The sequence below is a fragment of the Astatotilapia calliptera genome, chromosome 8 (genome assembly GCF_964374335.1).
Source record: "Astatotilapia calliptera chromosome 8, fAstCal68.1, whole genome shotgun sequence".
Lineage (NCBI taxonomy): Eukaryota > Metazoa > Chordata > Actinopteri > Cichliformes > Cichlidae > Astatotilapia > Astatotilapia calliptera.
Window position 1 is genome coordinate 19380221 of NC_137429.1, and position 19333 is coordinate 19399553.

General features: G+C 42.2%; 1 protein-coding gene across 6 annotated transcripts; it reads right to left on the minus strand.

Moving 5' to 3' along the window:
- Nucleotides 1-78: 78 nt before the first annotated feature.
- katnip (katanin interacting protein) lies at nucleotides 79-19200 on the minus strand. Of its 6 annotated transcripts, none has more exons than XM_080305158.1 (29): nucleotides 19060-19200; nucleotides 18362-18484; nucleotides 17026-17114; nucleotides 16583-16758; nucleotides 16040-16152; nucleotides 15821-15922; nucleotides 15526-15666; nucleotides 15039-15282; nucleotides 14563-14688; nucleotides 14362-14447; nucleotides 14007-14113; nucleotides 12119-12215; nucleotides 11729-11938; nucleotides 11236-11373; nucleotides 9596-10451; nucleotides 8304-9071; nucleotides 8009-8217; nucleotides 7737-7815; nucleotides 7458-7635; nucleotides 7179-7344; nucleotides 6373-6539; nucleotides 6214-6278; nucleotides 5147-5257; nucleotides 3152-3291; nucleotides 2968-3069; nucleotides 2724-2884; nucleotides 2076-2102; nucleotides 1726-1811; nucleotides 79-1627 (listed from the first exon to the last, which is right to left on the minus strand). In XM_080305158.1, the coding sequence occupies exons 2-29, from the start codon at nucleotides 18371-18373 to the stop codon at nucleotides 1569-1571; spliced, it is 4815 nt and encodes a 1604-aa protein (XP_080161284.1). In that variant the 5' UTR covers nucleotides 18374-18484; nucleotides 19060-19200; the 3' UTR covers nucleotides 79-1568. The 6 variants fall into 6 exon arrangements, with proteins under 6 accessions (XP_080161284.1, XP_080161281.1, XP_080161283.1 ...); XM_080305155.1 differs by having other exon boundaries at nucleotides 14296-14447; XM_080305157.1 differs by having other exon boundaries at nucleotides 14557-14688.
- Between the last annotated feature and the right edge of the window lie 133 nt (nucleotides 19201-19333).

The following is a 19333-nucleotide window of genomic DNA, read 5'->3' on the forward strand; positions in this document are numbered from 1 at the left end:
TGCAGATCACTCCAGACATCCCCCCCCAAAAAAAAGCACAACAAGAGGATGAATTTCCAGAAAACTGAAGGTAAACTATTACTTTTTTCACATTTTATTCATTCCAATAAACCTACTTCAAATATACATATTTAATCAAGATTAGAAAAATAAATATTTCAAAACACTAAATGTCACGGCTACAATAATGGCCACCACTCCACAGAGCAGAATGGAGATTTGGAGTAATGAGTATCACTGCTGCGGGACATAATGAAATTAAATACATAAAACTGCATTTCATATACAATGACTCCCAGCTATAAGGAGTGTAGAATAGTTTATACTGGGGCTCAATGACGCAGTAAAAACACCTAAAAAAAAATTAATGCTGAGGAGTTTTTCCCATGCAACAAGTTAGTACAGTGAACACTGAGCGGAAAAAAAAGTACAGCACAGACTACCAAGTATTTTAGTGAACACAGATTCCTATTTATCCCCTTTTAAACAACTGCTCTTCTTAATTTGAGGTAAGTTTATAATATTTGCATATTAGAAGTTGTCTGTTATCTACTCAAACGCTAAAAGTGGAAAATTGCTTCTATTTTTTAACCGAATTAAAAAGACTGCTGTGGAAATGTTTGCTGGAAAAAAAAAGTCAAACAATCTAGTGCATGTGCATAGCAACTTCAATAAAGGTCACTTGGATTGCAAACGAGCTTTTTCTACTTGATGCGAAGCAGAAAAAACAAACTGACCTAATTGTGTGAAGCCAAATAGATATTTGTTAGTATTAATGTGAAGCTTTGAGCGGCTTCAATTCTCAATGTTCCTCGACTTCGTCTATCGCATTAGTCGTTAATGTGAATCTTGCAAATGTAAAAACCTCTCTGAAAGTACTTCCACAAGTAAAACCACTCACTTTTGAAATATATTATCCAAGAGATATAAATATTAATAGATATAAATTAGTGGCTGCATAGCATTAGGCTTGGTTTGTGCACTGGTGGGAGTGTTTTCATACCCATTAGGCCGAGAGCTAAATGACTAGGCTCGTTGGTGAATCATGTTAATTAATTAACGTAGCGTCCTGATGTGACAGTGTACTCATGTGGCCTTTGAGCTTTTTTTTTTCTTTTCCTGGATTATGTATACGCCAGAAGCAGCATTGGGATATGCAGCACAAGTCACAAGTCACAAGTAGCAGCCACAGATTATAGTGTTGGTACTAGGCACAATAATATGGCTGATAAAATGCAGCCTCGACAGTTTTTTCCTGGCACTGAGGGAGGGACGACTATACAGTACATGTTCAGGATATCTGTGGACTCGTTTTCACAGCAAAGAAAAGGAGAGAAATCCAACCATAAAGTGGAATCTTGTGTGTGTATAATCTCTGTCCTTTTAACTGTGGACCGTGTGAGATGCTGGGGTGACGCCTTTACAAATGACAGCTGGGTGGCTGCTTTGGGACTTGGTGTAAAGGAGGTTTTCAAAAGTCACCCACCAAAAAAGTGGAATAAAAGAGTCAGCCACAGGTTCTTCCCTTCAGCTCTCCTCAAACTGTAAAAACACTGACTCCATGTCAGTCAGTACCTCCTCCTTCCATGTTTCCCGCCATCAGTCATGCAGGTTTTAGGCCGTAGAGCTGAATTGAGTGAGAACAGAACAGAAGAGTTAACAAAGACATTTTAAAACAGACGAATCCATCCATGTTAAAGTGCTCCAATCGCTTCTCTGATTCACCTGGGTCTGCCGTCTGCTTCTTCTTATTGTGATGAACTATCTGGTTCTCATTGGTCATCTTCACATCCTGATCTTCCACATAATTACTACAAGGCAACACAAGAAAAGGAAGACACAGCGGATGTTTTTCTTTAAAACTGTAGTGCCAGCGAGAAGCGGAAAAGGGCAATAAAACACAAAAGGGAGGGTTGACAAAGCTCGAAGTCAGGGAGAGGAGGGACTCTGGGGATCACAAGTCAAGCAAGTGGTAAGGAGGATGTGGGATGTTTGAGGGCACTGGAGGAATCTTCAGTACAGGGAGTGACCACAAGGAGGCAGCAGCACTGGGTTTTTACTATCCTGTTACTCACTGTTGACGGTGTCTGCTGACACGGGGGCTGAAGTGGAGAAGAGTACAAGTCTTTTCAAAACTACTGAGTTAATCTAACACAATTTGTCTGTAAATCTGTTTGATTGTCAGAAATGCAACAGGCCTGTCAAAAAGCATTTTACATGACAGATCACGGGTGTCATTTCAGTTCATGGGCCACATGCAGCTCAATCTGACTTCTAGAGGGTCGTACACCAAAAGCAAAGCAGCATTCAAAATACATTTAAAAAGTCCTCTCATACATTTTATCCATTTACAAAAAAGATGATGAGCAGTGTAAGATGTCTTTAAGAAGACTGTGGAATTATAAATCTCAGTAGGAGCATGGCTCCTTGGATTAACCGTCACACTTCAGTGTAGTATGGGATGACAAAGATAATTTGTAAGATTCTGGAAAAACACTTTTATGTTACCCATTCTTAACATCCTGCAACACAACCTCCTCTGCAAATTTCAGACTCTGCAAGGCGTCCAGTCGGCTGGCAGCCGAGTGCATGTCTGATACCCCTTTTCTAAATAAGGCAAACCTAAATAACAATCAGCATTTAGCCTGTAAGCAAGCAGCCGTTCATGAATTCATCTTTCCAAAAAAAAAAAAAAGATAAATGAATACAAAAAGCCTGAGTACCTGATGACAGTGTTCCTCTCTCTGTGAGTAATGTAGACGTCATCTGTGAACAGGATGGTGTGGTAGGGCACCACAGGGTCGCAAGTAGGCAGGATGCCTCGTGTCACTTGGCTTACGCAGTCCAAGATGCCATTATATACCAGGAGGTCATCCACCAGCAGCTGGACTCACGGAGAAACATGCACCATTAGTAAACAAACAGAAGCGATTTCTAAACCCGCAGCAGAGAGAGAAGTAGGCTTACCCCAAATTCTTTCACTCCTCTCTGAGGCGTCTTTGAGTAGTTCCACAGCTTGATCATGGACACAGTCACTGGATGATCAAAGATGACATACACACGGTTCACCTGCATGGAAACAGAGCATACACTCGTGTCAGCTGCAAACAGTCTCTCTCTTACACACTCACACACACACTGTCTTTCTCACCAGGCCAGGAAGCACTGGGGCTAACCACATGTGTCTTCCATCGTGGGTGCAGTTGACTCCATCTATTAATTTATCTGGAGTCCTCACATCACCGCTCACATTGTCCAGCACATTCACACTGTCTGGAAAAGCAGCAATGTCTGGTGGACGTAATGTTGAGGTCTGATCATGTTTATTAATATAAACACAGCTGCTAATTACCCACAACTTTACTCAGAGTTTCATGAGAACAGAGTTTTACAGTAGTCACAAACTCATTCAGAGATATATTATGTAAACCCAAATCAAATAAACTAGACTACTTTTTTTATTTGAACCCTTTGAATATACTAATAAAATGCACAAGTATAATTCACACTAAATATTATTTCAATTTGATTGTCACAGTTACCTATAAGAGTAAACAACCATGCACTACTGCTCGAAATCCTTATGGTCTTAGAGTAGGATGTAATGCTTGATCTTTTAAGAGGAAAACATTAACAGCTAGTGACTTAATATCTATCAATCTAAAGTGACCGATTTACAGTTGTTGTCAGAAGTTTCATCCAATCAACATAGGCATGAATGTCATGCTGCTTTTCCGGGGTGGAATGATCATACAGCATTTAATAAATCTTTTAAAAAGAACTGGGTGAACAAATTTGATTTTGTTTTGGATTTTCTCCAATTCACACAGCGTCTTTTGGTAGCCATAAACAAGCAGGTATAATTCTACCTCGATATTTGATCACCCTTCTTTGTTAGAGTTCATTAGCGTGACTTGTAAGAATTTTAAGTGAAGTCCACAGATTTTCAATAGCACTAAGGTTGGGGCTAGAAAAGGTCTTTGGATCTTTTGGGATCATTGCCCTGTTGGAACACCCACCGATGTCTCAGTTTCAACCATTTAGTGATTGATACTCCTTCATTATTCCATCCACTTTGTGCAGTGTATCAGTACCACCGGCAGCAAAACAGCCGCAAGGTATGATGCTACCACCACCATGCTTGACAGCTGGTACAGTGTTCTTAGGTTAGATAATCTCACTTTTACCTCTCCATACATACCTGCACTCTTGTCATTGTTACCTAATAGCTCAATCTTTGCCTTGCCTGGCCATAAAACTTTTCTCTAGAATGCATTTGGGTAGTCCATGTGGGAAAATGCTAATTTCACTCAAGCTTGAAGGTGTCAATTTTCGAGTAGGGCCTTCTTTCTTGGTTGGCACCCTCTCAGTAAGGCTCACTTCACTTGACAGTGACACTGGTGTGTCAGCAGGTTCCAGCTCATGGCAGGCTTGGCCCTTCATGGTTCCTGAACATCCTAACCAATTTACTCCCATATGAGGGTGAAAGTTTGGGTCTTCTTCCAAAACTTGTCAAAGTGGTGAGACATCTGAATAATTTGTACATATGTACAATTGTTTGAATCAACGGTCCTGGAATCTAAAGTTGTTTAGAAATGGCTCCAAGAGACCTTCCCAGCTTTTGTAAATCTACAGTTCTCCTTGTTGGATCTTCACTGAGTTCCTTGGATTTTCTCATTATTCTGAGTATTGGTCAGTCCACTGAGAGTTGGCAAACATATCGTTTTTTTGTTAGCAAAGAGAAACTACCAGTTGTAGTTAATCATGATCACTAATGAGAAGTTAACAGTTCTTGGCCTTGTCAAGTTAAAAGACATTGAAGAACCTTAATTAAAAGACAAAAGCGATGTATGTAAATAATTGTGAACCCAAATCTTTGTCTACCCAAGTCTTTAAAGATGCATGCTGCAAAATCATTCCACCCTGGGGAAAGAACAGCCGAAAGAAACCCTTAAAAGTCCAAAATTACCGTGACATTTCTCCCCACGATGAGAGTATGTAAACTTCTGACCACAACTGTACACCACGCATTCTTAACCAGGCACCCATTTGACCACATTAACAGTAAACATTAACATATTCCAGCAAGTGAGGTGAATTCGAGCCAGTGAGGTCAGATGCAAGTCTGAATCATGAGAAAGGATACTGTTGTCACTGAGGCTGATCTTCTCATGGTTCTGATTGTAAAACTCAAGGCCGTTCAGACCAATGTAGTATGGATCTCCCCAGGTTGTTAACAGCTGGAGCTGAAAAATGACTGACAGGTGAAAGTCAAGGAAAAGACAACATCGAGCATTTTAGATCCAGCTTTTTCCTTTTCTAGCTGCTTAGAAAAGGAAAAAAGAAAGATAAGAACATTTTTACCACTTTACTGGACAAAAACAAATTTTCTTTAACAAGTCTATAATGTTCAGCTTTTGTTTAGAGTTCAAAATGTGTACAGTTACAGACAAATTATTATTCGGATGCAATGGGTTAAATCTTCCCACTACATTTTTAAGGCCTGGTCTTAATCTGATCCACCCAAATTCCAGGTGGTTCTTCTGGCTGGTGTACATTCACCAGTCTGAGGCATGGCCTGTGATTTTAACCACTTAATTGCATAACCAGCAACCTCAGAATAGCAGTCACTAACCACCAGTAACGAATCATTCATATGAAACAAAGGTTTTTGCTCTGCCTGTGTTCACATTATTTCACAAAGTTAATAGTTCCAGAAAGAGTAAAATAGTAAGAGGTTACAGAGGTGAGCCCTGGCTGGCTCCTAGACCGAACGTGAAAGGAGGGCACATTGTAATGTCTGTGAGAACAGTGGATGAAAACACGAGCTCGATAAAGTGCTTAACTTATCACTTATCGCTACACCAAACGATATAGTGATTTTTCTGTGTTAAATACATACTAACCTGTCAGCCAGTTTTCACTGCTATTTCCTGATATGTGGAAAGGTTTTGCGCAATATCACAACACACTGAAATGACTGGACACATTTCTATTTCTCCTCCAGCCAGACATTTTCCTTCTGTAAGCTCTTGATGAGCATGTGCATGCCAGTGGTGTTGCCAAAGCAACCAATGCAGATTATTTAACGTGGTCTGAACTCAATCTGATCCGTGCATTTAAAAAATATCCACAGAACATTTTTGGACCAATAGGGCAGACAGGAGCACAGCATGCATAAGCATGTGTGAAATCTGTTTAGAAAAAGGATACACCCACAAGGCATGATGGGAGCCTCATAGTCCATGCTGGGCTGTTCTTGTTTCTTAGAGTGTCCTCTGAATTAAAAATAAAGTTATAAATAAGGAAAGGCAGTTTTCAGAATTTCTGATGAAACAGCAGTTTTACTCAAACTCATACTCTGGGCTTCACCTGTGGTAGTCTTCGTTACTCCCGTTATCAGCTGGAGTCTGGAGAAAGTCAACAAAGAGAATCTCCTGGGCAAAATCAAAGTGACAATTGCCCGGTCCCTTCCTGATCAGTAATCCCTCCGTTGGTGAGACAGGAACATCATCCAAGAACAGATGAATCAGTTTCACCTGAACCAAACATGTGGACATTTTTATGTTTTCTAAGATGCATAAAGTGTTCTGCAAAGAACTTCTGTGGTTAAAAATAAAAATCTGTCACAATAAGTAATCCATGCTTTGCAGCATTATACACAGTCATCACTTTTTCAGCACGTACTGTTCTTTGTACAAATGAGAAGTCAGATTCACAGCTTCATAAATCCATATTAAGGGTGTCATACAGTGTGTTTACATACATTAATTTTCATAAAACACTGTAATATTGTTGTTATTTCTCTCACACAGTATTTTATCTCTTGTCTCTTTAAACCCTCCAACCCCAGAAGGGCCCAGTCTACATTGATTGGTCAGCTAATATGTGGTCTGATACTGCATGTATTAAAACTGGACTTTGGGCTTTGTAACCACAGACCTTTTATAACCGCAAAGCAGAATATGGCCTTAAGTAATATGTGAATTATACTTGTTCAAAATTATCAGCTGATCTGACTCCACTTGAAGGAAGTGGCACTAATTCAGTTCACAATATTTTGTTAATTTACAAATGATCATGTAAAGTACGAAATATCATAAACACGTTAGTATTTGAAGTAAACTTTATTCTGCATCATAACAAATGTGGGTTCAGCCTGGCAGAAACTGTCTCACCCCTCTGTAAGAGTCCTCAGGAGACTTGTTGTAGTTCCAGAAACGGAGACCAGCGATGGTCTGGGCCTTGCTGAAGGTAATGGTCAAGGTGTGGGACTCTCCATAGGAGAAAGGAATCAGCCACATATGCTGGTCATCGGTGGTAATGTTGTGGCCATCAATAAGTCTAAATAATGACAGTAGACATTATACACTGTATCTTACATAATAATGATGTAATCTTTGCCTGGACTTTAACTGTAATATCAAAGGGCATGTTACATTTAGTGTCAGGCATACTTATCAAGTGTGCGCAGGTCATGTCCATAATCAGGTAGGTCGTTGAGGTCCCTGGGTGAAGCAGCGATCATACTAAGATCTAAAGGTAAAGTCTCTCCATCCTTCCCCACGATCTCCAGTCCTGTCAGGCCCATGTAATGGGGGTCGCCCCATGTCAAGGTCATTTCCAGTCTAAGGCCTGGGATTAAGACAGACTGTAAGCATCCAGAAACATCCAAAACACAAAGCCAAAAACAGAGAGGCAACCATAATATGACAGCATATGACCGATGTACTCACACTTTCCTGTGTGCATCCCAGGAATGAGCTCTAAGCTCTCTTCAGATTGGCTCATAGTAGAGTTGAGTTGAAGTTTCAGCTAAAACAAAACAACATTGCATTTAAAGCATAACTGTACCACACAGTCCTGTTGATGCTGTGGCTAGTTTGGCCTTTATGCCTGTCTGCTCTGATCATTTGGGGCCACATAATGAAAGTCAACTCTGTCACACTTTGGAATAAGTTGCTTTATGAATTTATGATTCAAATTCTCGAATGAGACCAGTACTTACAGTGAGGTCTTCCTCTCTGAAACCAGCCTGGGTAAAAGGTCGTTCCTCTCCCTCTCCATCAGCAGTGCGTGGTCTCTGCAGCTCCTCCTCATACACCATGCTCTCAGGACTTTCACCTTCACTAAGGAAGGTCTCATCATAACGAGACATCGCCTCCAGTATCTCATCATCAGTGGTGAAGAGGATAGTGTCGCCAAACTGGTCCAGTCCTGAGCGCATGAATAAAGGATAATTTGGTCAAAAAAACAACACACAATGGAGCATAAACTCTTGTGAAGTTGTTCTGATCAGATACCTCCAGAAAGAGTTCCAGACGCTTTTGCAATCTCCCCCCTGAAGATGCACCTTCCATCCAGAAGCATTTCTACCTCTTTCACGCCTCGGAATGAGTGGATGCGCGACTTGTTGTAGTTCCACACACGGATCATGGCCACTTTGTGGGGCACTCCAAAGTCCATGAAAATGGTGTGGCTACAACCAGGAGTAAATGGGGCTAGCCAAAGATGCATGTCATCCTGAGTCCGATTGATGCCATCGATTAAGTTGGTGACTACGCGTGGATCCTTGCCGTATGCTGGGAGAATGTTGATGTCTGGCGGGTCAGCGTGGATATGAACAGGTCGGAGAGGCTCTCCACTAGAGCTGAAAACCTCCAGGCCGTTGAGACCCACGTAGTGACGATCACCCCAGGTGGACAAAATGTTGATTACCAGCCTTTGGCCTTGCGGCAACACTGGAATCTCAAACTCGTCCTCCCGCTCCATGGATGGATCGTCATCAGGGCCTTCGCAAAGTGTCCCCTGAGTGGTTAAGGAGGACAGAGGGCTTCTGGGTGATGAAGAAGAGATGGGTGGGACTGTGGGTGGACCACAGCCCTGGCGCTGAAGAAACTCATCAAATATGTCGCCTTCGAACGCCATGTTGGAGATGCGTCCACGCTGACATTGGTTGAACTTAGTGAGTGAATCCCAGGACTCCATGAGGGTGTCATCCTGCTGACTGTGCAGCCGGGCCCGAGAGCTACTCTGCCTTCTGCTAGCACTCACCAAAGACATGGGCTCATCTGGAGAACACACAAACATTAGACTATAAATTACTAACAAACCAAAAGGAAAGAAATTAGCCTGTAAGAATTGTCCGACATCAAATATAACTAAAATCTACAAGTCTGTGTATTTCACTAAATATCCACTTAAAATTTTACATAAATGAACCCAATGCAAATGAATCAGTAAGATTAAAGAGCAGTAATATATTTGCCAAAGTGATCAACAGCAAAAAGAATGACAATGATTAGATCAAACAAATGACTGCCAGTAAGGTGAGAATAGAGACTCTAGTTAGCTAAACTATATACATATTAATGTTATTCTCCTAAAGTCTCCAAAAGTATATTCCTTTGTATTTTTAATCAGTGGATACGATTTCCTTTGAAAGGACTGATAAGGTAATGAAAACTCCTACCCTGACCGATGATACCCTGATATTTTTAAAGATGAAATAGAGCTAAATTTATAGAAAGGCTGGAGTAGCCATATATACAGATTTGTCTCTCTGTTTCAGTATGAAAATTCTGACAATGCATACCAGCGTTTGTCAGTGCTGTAGCTCTGTGGTGTTGTTCCTCTGTCTGCCTTACACTGGCTGTGGAGTTTCTGAATGAGCTCCTCCGTCCGCTGATGGGCCTGTCTGACCTTTGCTCCCCGACCTCCTCAAGCAGGTCGCAGCTCAGGTCCAAAGAGTCAGCCTTCCACTGAACCCCATTCGCCGTCCTCTCCGCCCCTCTGCACACACGCCCTGGGTTACATGGCAACTCTGGGAGCATGGAAGAGGATGATGCTGATGGCTGTTTGAGCTCTGAAGAATGCTGGGGTACCAGCCACCGTGGCCTCTCCCTGCTGGTCTCACATCCCTCTGGAGCACCTCTGTTCAGAGGCTGCAGCCACTGCGGGGCAACCCGTGAGGAGGATGGCTGGGTGGTGACTGTTTGCTCCATGGGTGCAGACTGCTCCACCTGCTGCCTGAGAGAGTGGGTCTCCTCTGAGGCAGACAGGTCAAAAGAGCTCCTTTGTATCGAGTGACGAGTAGAGGATGACACTCCCACAGAAGCAGTGATAGGTGGTAGTGGTGTATGTGATTTCTCCTGCATGTCTACCACATTCTGGCCTGCTGTGTCAGACAATGCATTCAAACTTTGGTATCTCTGGGAGATGCTACCCTCTCCACCCTTACTGTCTTCATAGCAAAGGGGAGTGGCCCCTCTTAGACTGTGTCCTGAAGCCACAGGGCTGGAAAACACAGAGTCGGAGACCTGGCAATCCTGAAGATCAATTGTGGTGCTGTAGTCAAAGACTTGGTTGCCACAGCCCTTCTCCAGCTCACCTTCAAACACCAACGTGCTGTTCAGGTACAGCTTTATATGTCGCGCACCTACGTCAAGCTCCTGGCAAAGATACAGCACATCAGTTTACAAGCGTCTTTAATTTAGGATGTTTAACAATTTCAAAAGCATTTGATTTTAAGCAGTAAGTTATGCCACAAAATGAAGAAATAATGATTTTCACATTTCAATTCTTCACAGAATTAACACCAAACATTTGAGTGAAGCTGTAAAACCAAATGGTGGGGAAATATTTAGCATTTCATTTCTCTGTATAATGAATGTTTGATTAAAATTCAAGCAAAAGAATGACAAGCTGCAACCTGATGAGTATTAAAAAAAAATCTAATTTCATAAAACACACTATTGACTAACATGCTCTAGCTAGCTGCTAATTAGTGCAACTGCGACCTTTTGATCCTCTAGACAATAAACCACTATGAACCCAGAGAAGTCTAGAAAATACTCCAAACTCCTTACCTTACAGGCTCTTATTCACAGTCCGGTACAAATATTGCTAAGTACTAATGGTCGGTGTAAACTAGGAAAACCTGGGGTCTTTGTGCCCCCTTCTTAACAGCAGAGACGCTGACAGACAGAAGCCCATGTTACACTAATCCTCTGAGGCTAATCTCTCACTGTTCCACATTTGGACAGACTGAGTGGCAGCTCAGACAGCCACTGCTTAAAGAGCAACGCACCTGTGACGTAACCAAACCAACACAGTCATCCACTGTTATAATGGAAACGCACAATCACGCACCATCTATCAGCTTGCAGCAGAAATCAAACAGTTTGTAACTGAATGTGTTGAAGAATTGATATAAAATTTATTGAATACACATACATTGAAGCTTCTGTTGTAGTTCCAGATTTTAATACAAGATATTCCAAAGTCTGGAGAGCGCTCGGTGTTCCTGATGATGAAGTAGAGCTGAATGGGTGGGTGGAACGGACACGTCCACATATGACGGTCTTTGGTGGTCTGTCAAACCAAGAGAAGAACAACAAAATGAAAAACAAAAACAGCAACTTATTCATAAGAAGGATGGACAGATATATAGTCTGAACATCAGTACTAGCTGATTGTGGCCTTGTTGGCTGCCAATGGTCTCTTGGCAAGTGCTGTGGCATTTATTGATGGGAGCAGCTGATGTTTAGTTGCTGTGTCACACAAACTTTGTGCTTGTTAAACTTTCAAAAGTAGTGCAATGAAAAACCATAAAGAACTCAAAACAGCCACTTTTTCATAATGGCAACTTATTTATTTCCCACAAGATGGGGAATAAATTACAACACACGCACACACAAACACACACACTACAGCAGAAGAGACTGACCTTCACTTTCCCATTGACGAGCGCCCCCAAATTACCAGGGAAGTCAGCATTCCTGATGTCTAAGTCATGAGGCGACACATAAAGCTTCTTGTTTCTGAGGCAGAAGAACTGCAACTCAGTCAGCCCGACCTGCAGCGCGTTCCCCCAGTTTGACAGTATCTCCATGGTAACATACAATGCAGGTGTGTACTCTGGTGACGACTGCCTTCTCTGCAACAGCGATACAAAACATTAAGACAAGACAAGGCAAGACAAGACAAGATAACCTTTATTAGTCCCACATGTGGGAAATTTGTTTTGTTACAGCAGAAAGCGGGCAGTTCAGAGGTATTCCACCCAACAGCATCAGGATTATTCATTCTGATCTGGGAAAGTGTGTCATTAGCTCACCGGCTGCTTGGTGTGGTCTGTTTTCACACTTTGAGGGATGCTGCAACCAGGTCCACCTTCAAGTTTCTCCAAGGCTTTCAGCAGTTTCTGTTGTTGACTGAATAAAAGAATGACAACACTTTAGCTTGCCTGCTCTGTTTATCGTTCCATTTATTTATTTATCCTCAATCTTCATATTAACGCAAAGCACTGCAGTAGCTAAAGCCATACATAATTTCAAGGTCATTGGGTATACACTCATTGTTATATTTCAACCAGTAGGTGTTATAACATCAAAGCATTTACCGAATTGCCACAGGCAATAACGAGATGTACTAGGAAGTGAGATTAATGAGTCAGCAAGGTATGCTGAGCCTAAAGTCAGACTATTTTGATGTCAGGTGGCTCCTTTTTTGGATACATCACCATAGTAACTTGTGCTGGACACTTTATACGCTCTCACAGAGGACAGGTTCAATTACCACCAATAAAACTGGGTGTAAATGCAACATTTTCACTTGTTCTTTTCTTGCTGATGTGTTCTATGAGTTATACAGATTTTCTGCAGATACACAACCTGTTGAGGGGAACATTTGTAACACCAACAAACAAAGCTGTGAAGTCACAGCCCGCTTGGTCTGGTAATAGAGCCAACATAACACAGAGTAAAGACTCTTTGTTGTTTATTACAAAAAAATATTCACACAAGAAGATTAGTTTCACTTTGTTATGGCCAAAAATTAAACTGATTTCAATGCCTCCTTGATTATGTATTGGGTTAGAATTGAATTTGTGTCACGCATCAAGTTTAACTGGATCATGGTTGAACAAATATTCCAGTGTTTCCAACAGAATTGATTGAATTAGATTGCATTTACACACCATATGCACACAAAAGGAGGCATGTATGATTTTTTTAAAGAAACTGATAAATAATGTCATATACATATGGTGCAATAATCTGCCTCTACAGTAAGTTCTTCATCATGTGAACAGACTCCACTTCCACTGTCTTAAACTGCAGCTGGTGAAACAGTCCTTGTTCTGCTCTACAGGCTCTGTGAACTTTGAATGGTAGCCCATGAACTAGTTTTGCACCTGCAGCAGGTTCTGGTTAGAGTGATCCTCCAGCTTGCAGCAAATCTACAGCACAGAGCAAGCACTCCTCTCTCCAGCTGCAGTCAAAGATGTTAGTTAAATCTGATGAAATGCCTCAAGAAATGTCACAAAATGAACCTGATCAGTCCGTCAGAGAGAAATGGGAGACAGCTAGCTGATTAGCGCTCACTCACCCAGAAAATAAGGCAGTAACTGCCCACTGCTGTCTTACGTCATTCTCCCAGACAGATGCATGTTTTTTTTAAATTACAAATATCTCTGGTAATGTCTCTGACTGAAGTAGGCATTACTGGATCGATTAATGTTTAGTGGAAGAACAGTCCAATAACATGTTACACATGCCTTTTATCGTAGTGTGCACATATGGCCTTAACTGAAAAGCCTGGGATAACAAAGAAAGTTAATAATCACCATCATAATACCTATTCTTTGTTGCTGGGCTTATAGGTTCTGTTGAACCACCTACTGCAAAGAAAGTCCAGCTATGTTAGGGGCGGCCAACTCCAGGCTTCGAGAGCTGGTGCCCTGCAAGTCTTAGATAACACCCTGGGTCAAAACACACCATCATCAAATGATTAGTTTATTACCAGGCCACTGGAGAACTTCAAGAAATGTCGAGGAGGTAATTTAGCCATTTAAATCAGCTGTGACACATCTAAAAGGTGCAGGACACCGGCTCTCGAGGCCTGGAATTGGCCACCCCTGAGTTATATCAAAATTGTTTCATAGTACACTGTAACTGTTAGCGTTCTGTTCCTGAGTGTTTAAGTATCTTTTTCTGTCACCATACCTGGGACCCATGAGTGTGATTCTCTGCATGGCCAGAGTGACATTGTTGTCATCCTTGTTGTGAGTGTTGTAGTGCACTAAACCATTCATCACCTGATGTCCCTTGACCTAGAGGACAAAGAAACCAAATCAAACCGATGTGAAAAATATATGTATGGGACAAGATTCACATGTGAGTCAAATCCAGGAAAATTCAATTGAATAAAATCAAAAGTAGGCAAAGTATACAGTTACAGATGAAAATGAGATGTAATAACAGATGTAAGAAGTGAAGTGTGGCTCAGGCAGACCGTGTGTCGACTGAAGAGCTCTGCACTCTGCACTGGGTTGTTTTCTCTCTGTATGGCCTGGCGTACCCTGATCGCAACCTCCTCTGGGTCCCGGTCCTCGACAGAAGACTTTCTATTTGCCGACAGCGGCCTCTCCACCCGACTCCTCGGCCCTTAAGCAGAAAATACACATTTTTTATCCAGCAACAATCATGTGGAATGGAATATCTCAGCCACATTTTCATTCAAAAACGGGAGATGAGTTTGTAAAACATGACTTACTCTGACCTTCCCAGCTCTCTTTTGAAGGTGGCCTATCTAATGTCTTGCTCTTCACCAACATAGGTTTGGTGGGTATAAAAGTCTCAACACTTTCTTTCCTTTTTGCAGACAGTGAACGCTCGATCTTACGACCTGGAAAAATAAAGTGTGGCATGAATAAGGCACGGCGGGACCACGGAGCGACGTTCAGAGCCAACTTTATTAGATTCACATCACACCACACCACCACCAACCCCTGAGTCCCCGTGTTTTAACACGGCGGGCGTGATTGCGGATGCCGTGCAGGTGCGTCCGCACGGCACCGCAGACCACGCCCCACCACATAAAGGAAATTGATTAAGATCAGGAATAGATGCTTCTTTTCATATGCTGACAACATGCCTAAAGACATCCTTAGGTCAGTGCTGATGACGCAGAAAAGCAGGGGATGTTACCTCTCTTGCTTCGCCCTAAATCAATAACAAATTTCCATATTAGCCTACCTTTAGGTGAGGGTCCAAAGTCCAGCACAATGAGGTTCGCTGAGTCAAAATGGCTTTGGGAGCCACTGGGCCGAGAGCTGTTGGAGGATGACTTGGAGGAGGGGAGAGGCAGCCCCAGTTCATCCAGACTCTCTGTGCTCTCATCCCTCTCAATCTGCTCCTCTACCCACTCTTCATCTGACTCCTCCCCAGCTGAGCCACGACTGCTCCGTCGCATGCTAACCTCCAGGCTTCGACGCAAAACCTAGTTTGCAAAGGTCATCATTTATATATTCATCCATGCACAAGTCATCGTCCTGCGCACTCACAGGCACAGACCTGTATACTGACAGTTTAACCATCCTCGTGATTTGACAAACTACCACTAAAAAGTGAAATAAATTCCCACCAACAGGCATAAACCAAATTACGATGATTCTCTATATCTAATTCATCTTCGACAAGAAGACACAAAAAAAAAAAAACGCATACATTTTCATCCACTCACCTTCACTTCCTCAAGGTTGAGAAGTACCTTCTCACTGTGCTCCTGGTCTCCTCGGCTCTCAGGCCTGGAGCTGAAAGAGTGCGACACCTTGCAGGTGTTCCTCTGGCAGCAGGGACTACGAGGGGAGCGTGGACTGGAGCTCTGGATGAAACGTGATGATTGGATAAAGGGGAAATAGAAGAGATAGAGAGATGCTAAGTACTACAGACAGCTGCATCTGGCACATAGTCCCTCCCCTAAAAATAAAACACCCACACATACAGGCTTAGTAGGCATTGTTATGTCTTCACTCTACCTCCATGTCTATGCTTTCATAGGGCTCAAAATCATCAGAGTAGCGCTTTGTTGGGGAGATTAGCAAACTTGGTCCATCCTCTGTTCGAATTTTAACAGGATCCTGCACATATTAGAAAAGAGGAAATATCAAACATGTGTCCTTAAAAATAGGAAATGTCTATTTTTGCTGAACAATAAGTGTTAATACAGATAGGATAAGGATATCAGATGGCTGCACCTGCACCCATTCTTTCCTCTGGACCTTTCCTGGGGCAGTGTGGCTTCTCTTCCTGTGGGTCTGCTCCAGTTTACTACCGTCTTCAGTTAGCTGGTGGGCGCTTCTACAGACATCTGCCGATGAGTCACAGCACAGAAACGAACATGAGCAGCGTGCAGCAGACTAATGCCTCGGAGGAGAAGGAACACACAGTCACATACACAGATGGTCCACAGCACAGAGAGGAAGACGAATAAACTGCCTGCCAGCTACAACTGTCACTATCATTTATTCACTGGGACTGGACACGGGATCCTGTCACACAAACTACAAGCTGAGGAGTGGTGGCTATTAGCTGGTTTTCCATATGGTTCATGGGTGACAGTAGCAACAACAAAAAAAGAGCATGAGATAGTACCTTTGATTTCTCCTAAACATGACTGAACACTCAAGAATAATACATCTGCCTGCATGACAGATTCAGAAAAATTTAATAAACAAGAAGAAAAAAAATCAAGTGTTATATAAGAATATCTAGTTTTGAGTCTAAGTGCAAAAGCATACCTGCTGTACATGTAGGCCTCAAAGGTGGCTGTGAGGAGGGAGACCTTTGGTTGGAGCCCTTGGCTTGCTTCCTACTGGCTTCGGCATTGGCTCCATTAAGATAAATTGAAAAACCTTGCTCAAGCCGTTCCAACTCAATCTCCTTGGGGTCTTTGACTTTAAGGCGCTTTAAGAGCCTGGAGAACAAATAAAGAGCTAATAAATAGCTTTCGAAAATATAGCAAATCCTATCACAGTTTTGACGTGGCTAACAAAGGATTCAACATGACACATTCCAATTCCAGACTATGTTACTTTTTAAAATATATGTATTGTTTCTCAAGGGAAGGAGGCAAACCAATCAGAGCTCCAATTAGGCAGCACTGAAAGTCATGCAGGAGTTGTCCGTTTCCCCTGTGAAATCCAATCTGTCTCTTCCCCGGCAGCCTGCACTAACACTTCACCTGTTTTTGTGTTGGAGGGCGATTAAATATTCATCCAGAGTGTCATCTACAGCAGAGGCGAGCTTCTCTCCTTGGCACGTCTTACTCTCCTTCAAGAACACACACATCAGTAAACAGACACACACGATGAAAGGTCGGAAAGGCCTACATCAGCGGTTTGTGGGCAACAAATTGTCATAATACAACTCATTCTTGCACAGGTATGCACATTCACTTTATTGCGTGCATCACCACAATTATGCAAGCAACTTGCTCCTCCGCCGAGTGTGGAACTAAAGCTTTAGTGAAGGATGCGTAATGTGTCATGACACAGGGGTTACGGTTGGATTTAAAAACCATTTAGTCAGGATGTAGCCTAAGGTTAAATGGGTGATGGAGAAATGAATTAAGAAAGGTTTTATTGGTTAGGACCATAATAAAAACTGATTATTTGTAAAGCAGCACCTGATAACCTTAACACAGTATTAGTTTCTACAATATCTGCTGCTAAAGAGCCGCAAACTCTCAATTTTTATATGAAGCCACACAATTGATCATAGCAAAAGATACTGCCAAAAAAAAAAAAAAAAAGAGCCCAAGCTGAGCTCTCACGCTGAAACTACTGACTCAGCATGGGCCAAGATCCCAATACTTGCATGGCTTGTCAAATTCAGCCACTTTTTCACAAAGGCAGCCCTACTATATCCTCAGTGGTGATCACATCCTGCAATAATATGTGCACAGTGCATGAAGTGTAGCTCTTTAGCTGTAGTTCAAGTGATGGATTGTAAAACGATATCTGTCACGTTAAACCAAAAATCCCAAAGTGAGGACCCCTACGGGTTCTACCACCCTGACAGCATACATCTTGTTCAGACATTTCTGCACTCAGCTGAAATGAAATGGCCCTTATTAAAAGACCAGATGTCTGCCTGCTTTAAGCTTAATAATGCTGGCTGCAGTAAAATTAAGCAGATTAAATAAAAAGTGGGTCTCGGAGGGAGCACTGGTTGACTGCATAACACAATCGCCTAAAGCTCATGCCGTTTCATTTGTTATATATTTTTAAAGAAACATGCAAGATGAACAAAGAAATCACAAAGCCTTACTCAGTTTCTACAAGTCAACTAGGCTACAGCATCTGTCAAGGTCAGGAGCAGAAGGGAGGCAGAGAAATGAGAAGCAAGGGTAGAAAATTCTTGTTAGTGACAGAGTATAGAGACAGGGTGACAGCTCAGATACTGGTGCACAAAATGGCATGCCTTTAGTTTAGAGTTTCATGGTCGTGAAAATTGCAGTGTTTAATGAAAAGTGTATCACGTAAAGTAAAATGGCAGATGATCTGAACTATCATTACCTCGTTATCCATCGTGTGATTGCAGATGATGCTGCTCACATGACCCTATCCCATATTTCTGAAGAGAGGCGATCACTCCTGCTCAAAACGTATCCCTCAAATCTGTGTCGTATTTGTCCATCACTGTAGCGGGACACACATGATAACCCTGAGGTTAGCCGTGACATGAAACCTAAAGTACCTTGAGTACAGCTCGTGGAAAATGTCGCCACACCCGCTGGCCGATTCAAGGGACCAAATACCAAACATTCACGATTGTGTTAACGTTAGCATCTTATTTTAAGCAGGGGTTGACCAAAACTCGTTTTAAACCACCCCAGGGTTTTGTTTTCATCAGCACTCGTGCACGGAGTTGGCTTGTCGGGTAGCGTTGCTGTTACAATAATTTCTATGCTATTAAGAGCTAACGAGCTAGCCATTGTTGACTATGTCAACTTTAAGCGAAAGATAACGGGTTATCAACCTCCTATGCGGTTGTATCGCATGAATTAACTAGTAGGTGTAGTGGCGCAGGCGACGTTAGCAAGCAGCCGATAGCTCAGTAAAAGCAGTGCTGACGTTCATAACTAAACTAAAAAAGCTAGCGAGTTAGCCTCCAACTACTATTAAAAGACAGATATAAACCTGCGTACCGTCTTCATAATCTCAGAAAGCCTTTACTTTATTTCGACTCTGATATATGCAAGAAAAATACTCACGGTCCATTTAAAAAATAAAAAATAAAAAAAAAAGAGTACTTTGATAACCATTATCTTTGAAATTCACGAGCTTTTTAGTGGTTTCTCATGTGCCCAGTGTTGTGTTGGTTGGTAACCAGGATAGCTGTCCACCAATGGCGAGAGCCGCATCAGAGAGAACCACGCCCCTAACCGGTCCGCTCTCTACCTCCTGCTCCGACAAGCCTCCACAAAGCCTCCTACTGCCCAGCCACACTCCATCTGACTGAAAGGGTATTAAAGCACTGCCTATGAC

Bases quoted from the DNA above. Each gene is read 5' to 3' on its own strand.
- katnip (XM_026178871.2), bottom strand. From the start codon at position 17,132: ATGTGTGTGTTCTTGAAGGAGAGTAAGACGTGCCAAGGAGAGAAGCTC. The intron at 14,689-15,038 runs GTAGGCTAATAT...TTATTTTTCCAG, and splicing joins CTTTGGACCCTCACCTAAAG to GTCGTAAGATCGAGCGTTCA. The intron at 7,345-7,457 runs GTATGCCTGACA...GTCATTATTTAG, and splicing joins GACCTGCGCACACTTGATAA to ACTTATTGATGGCCACAACA.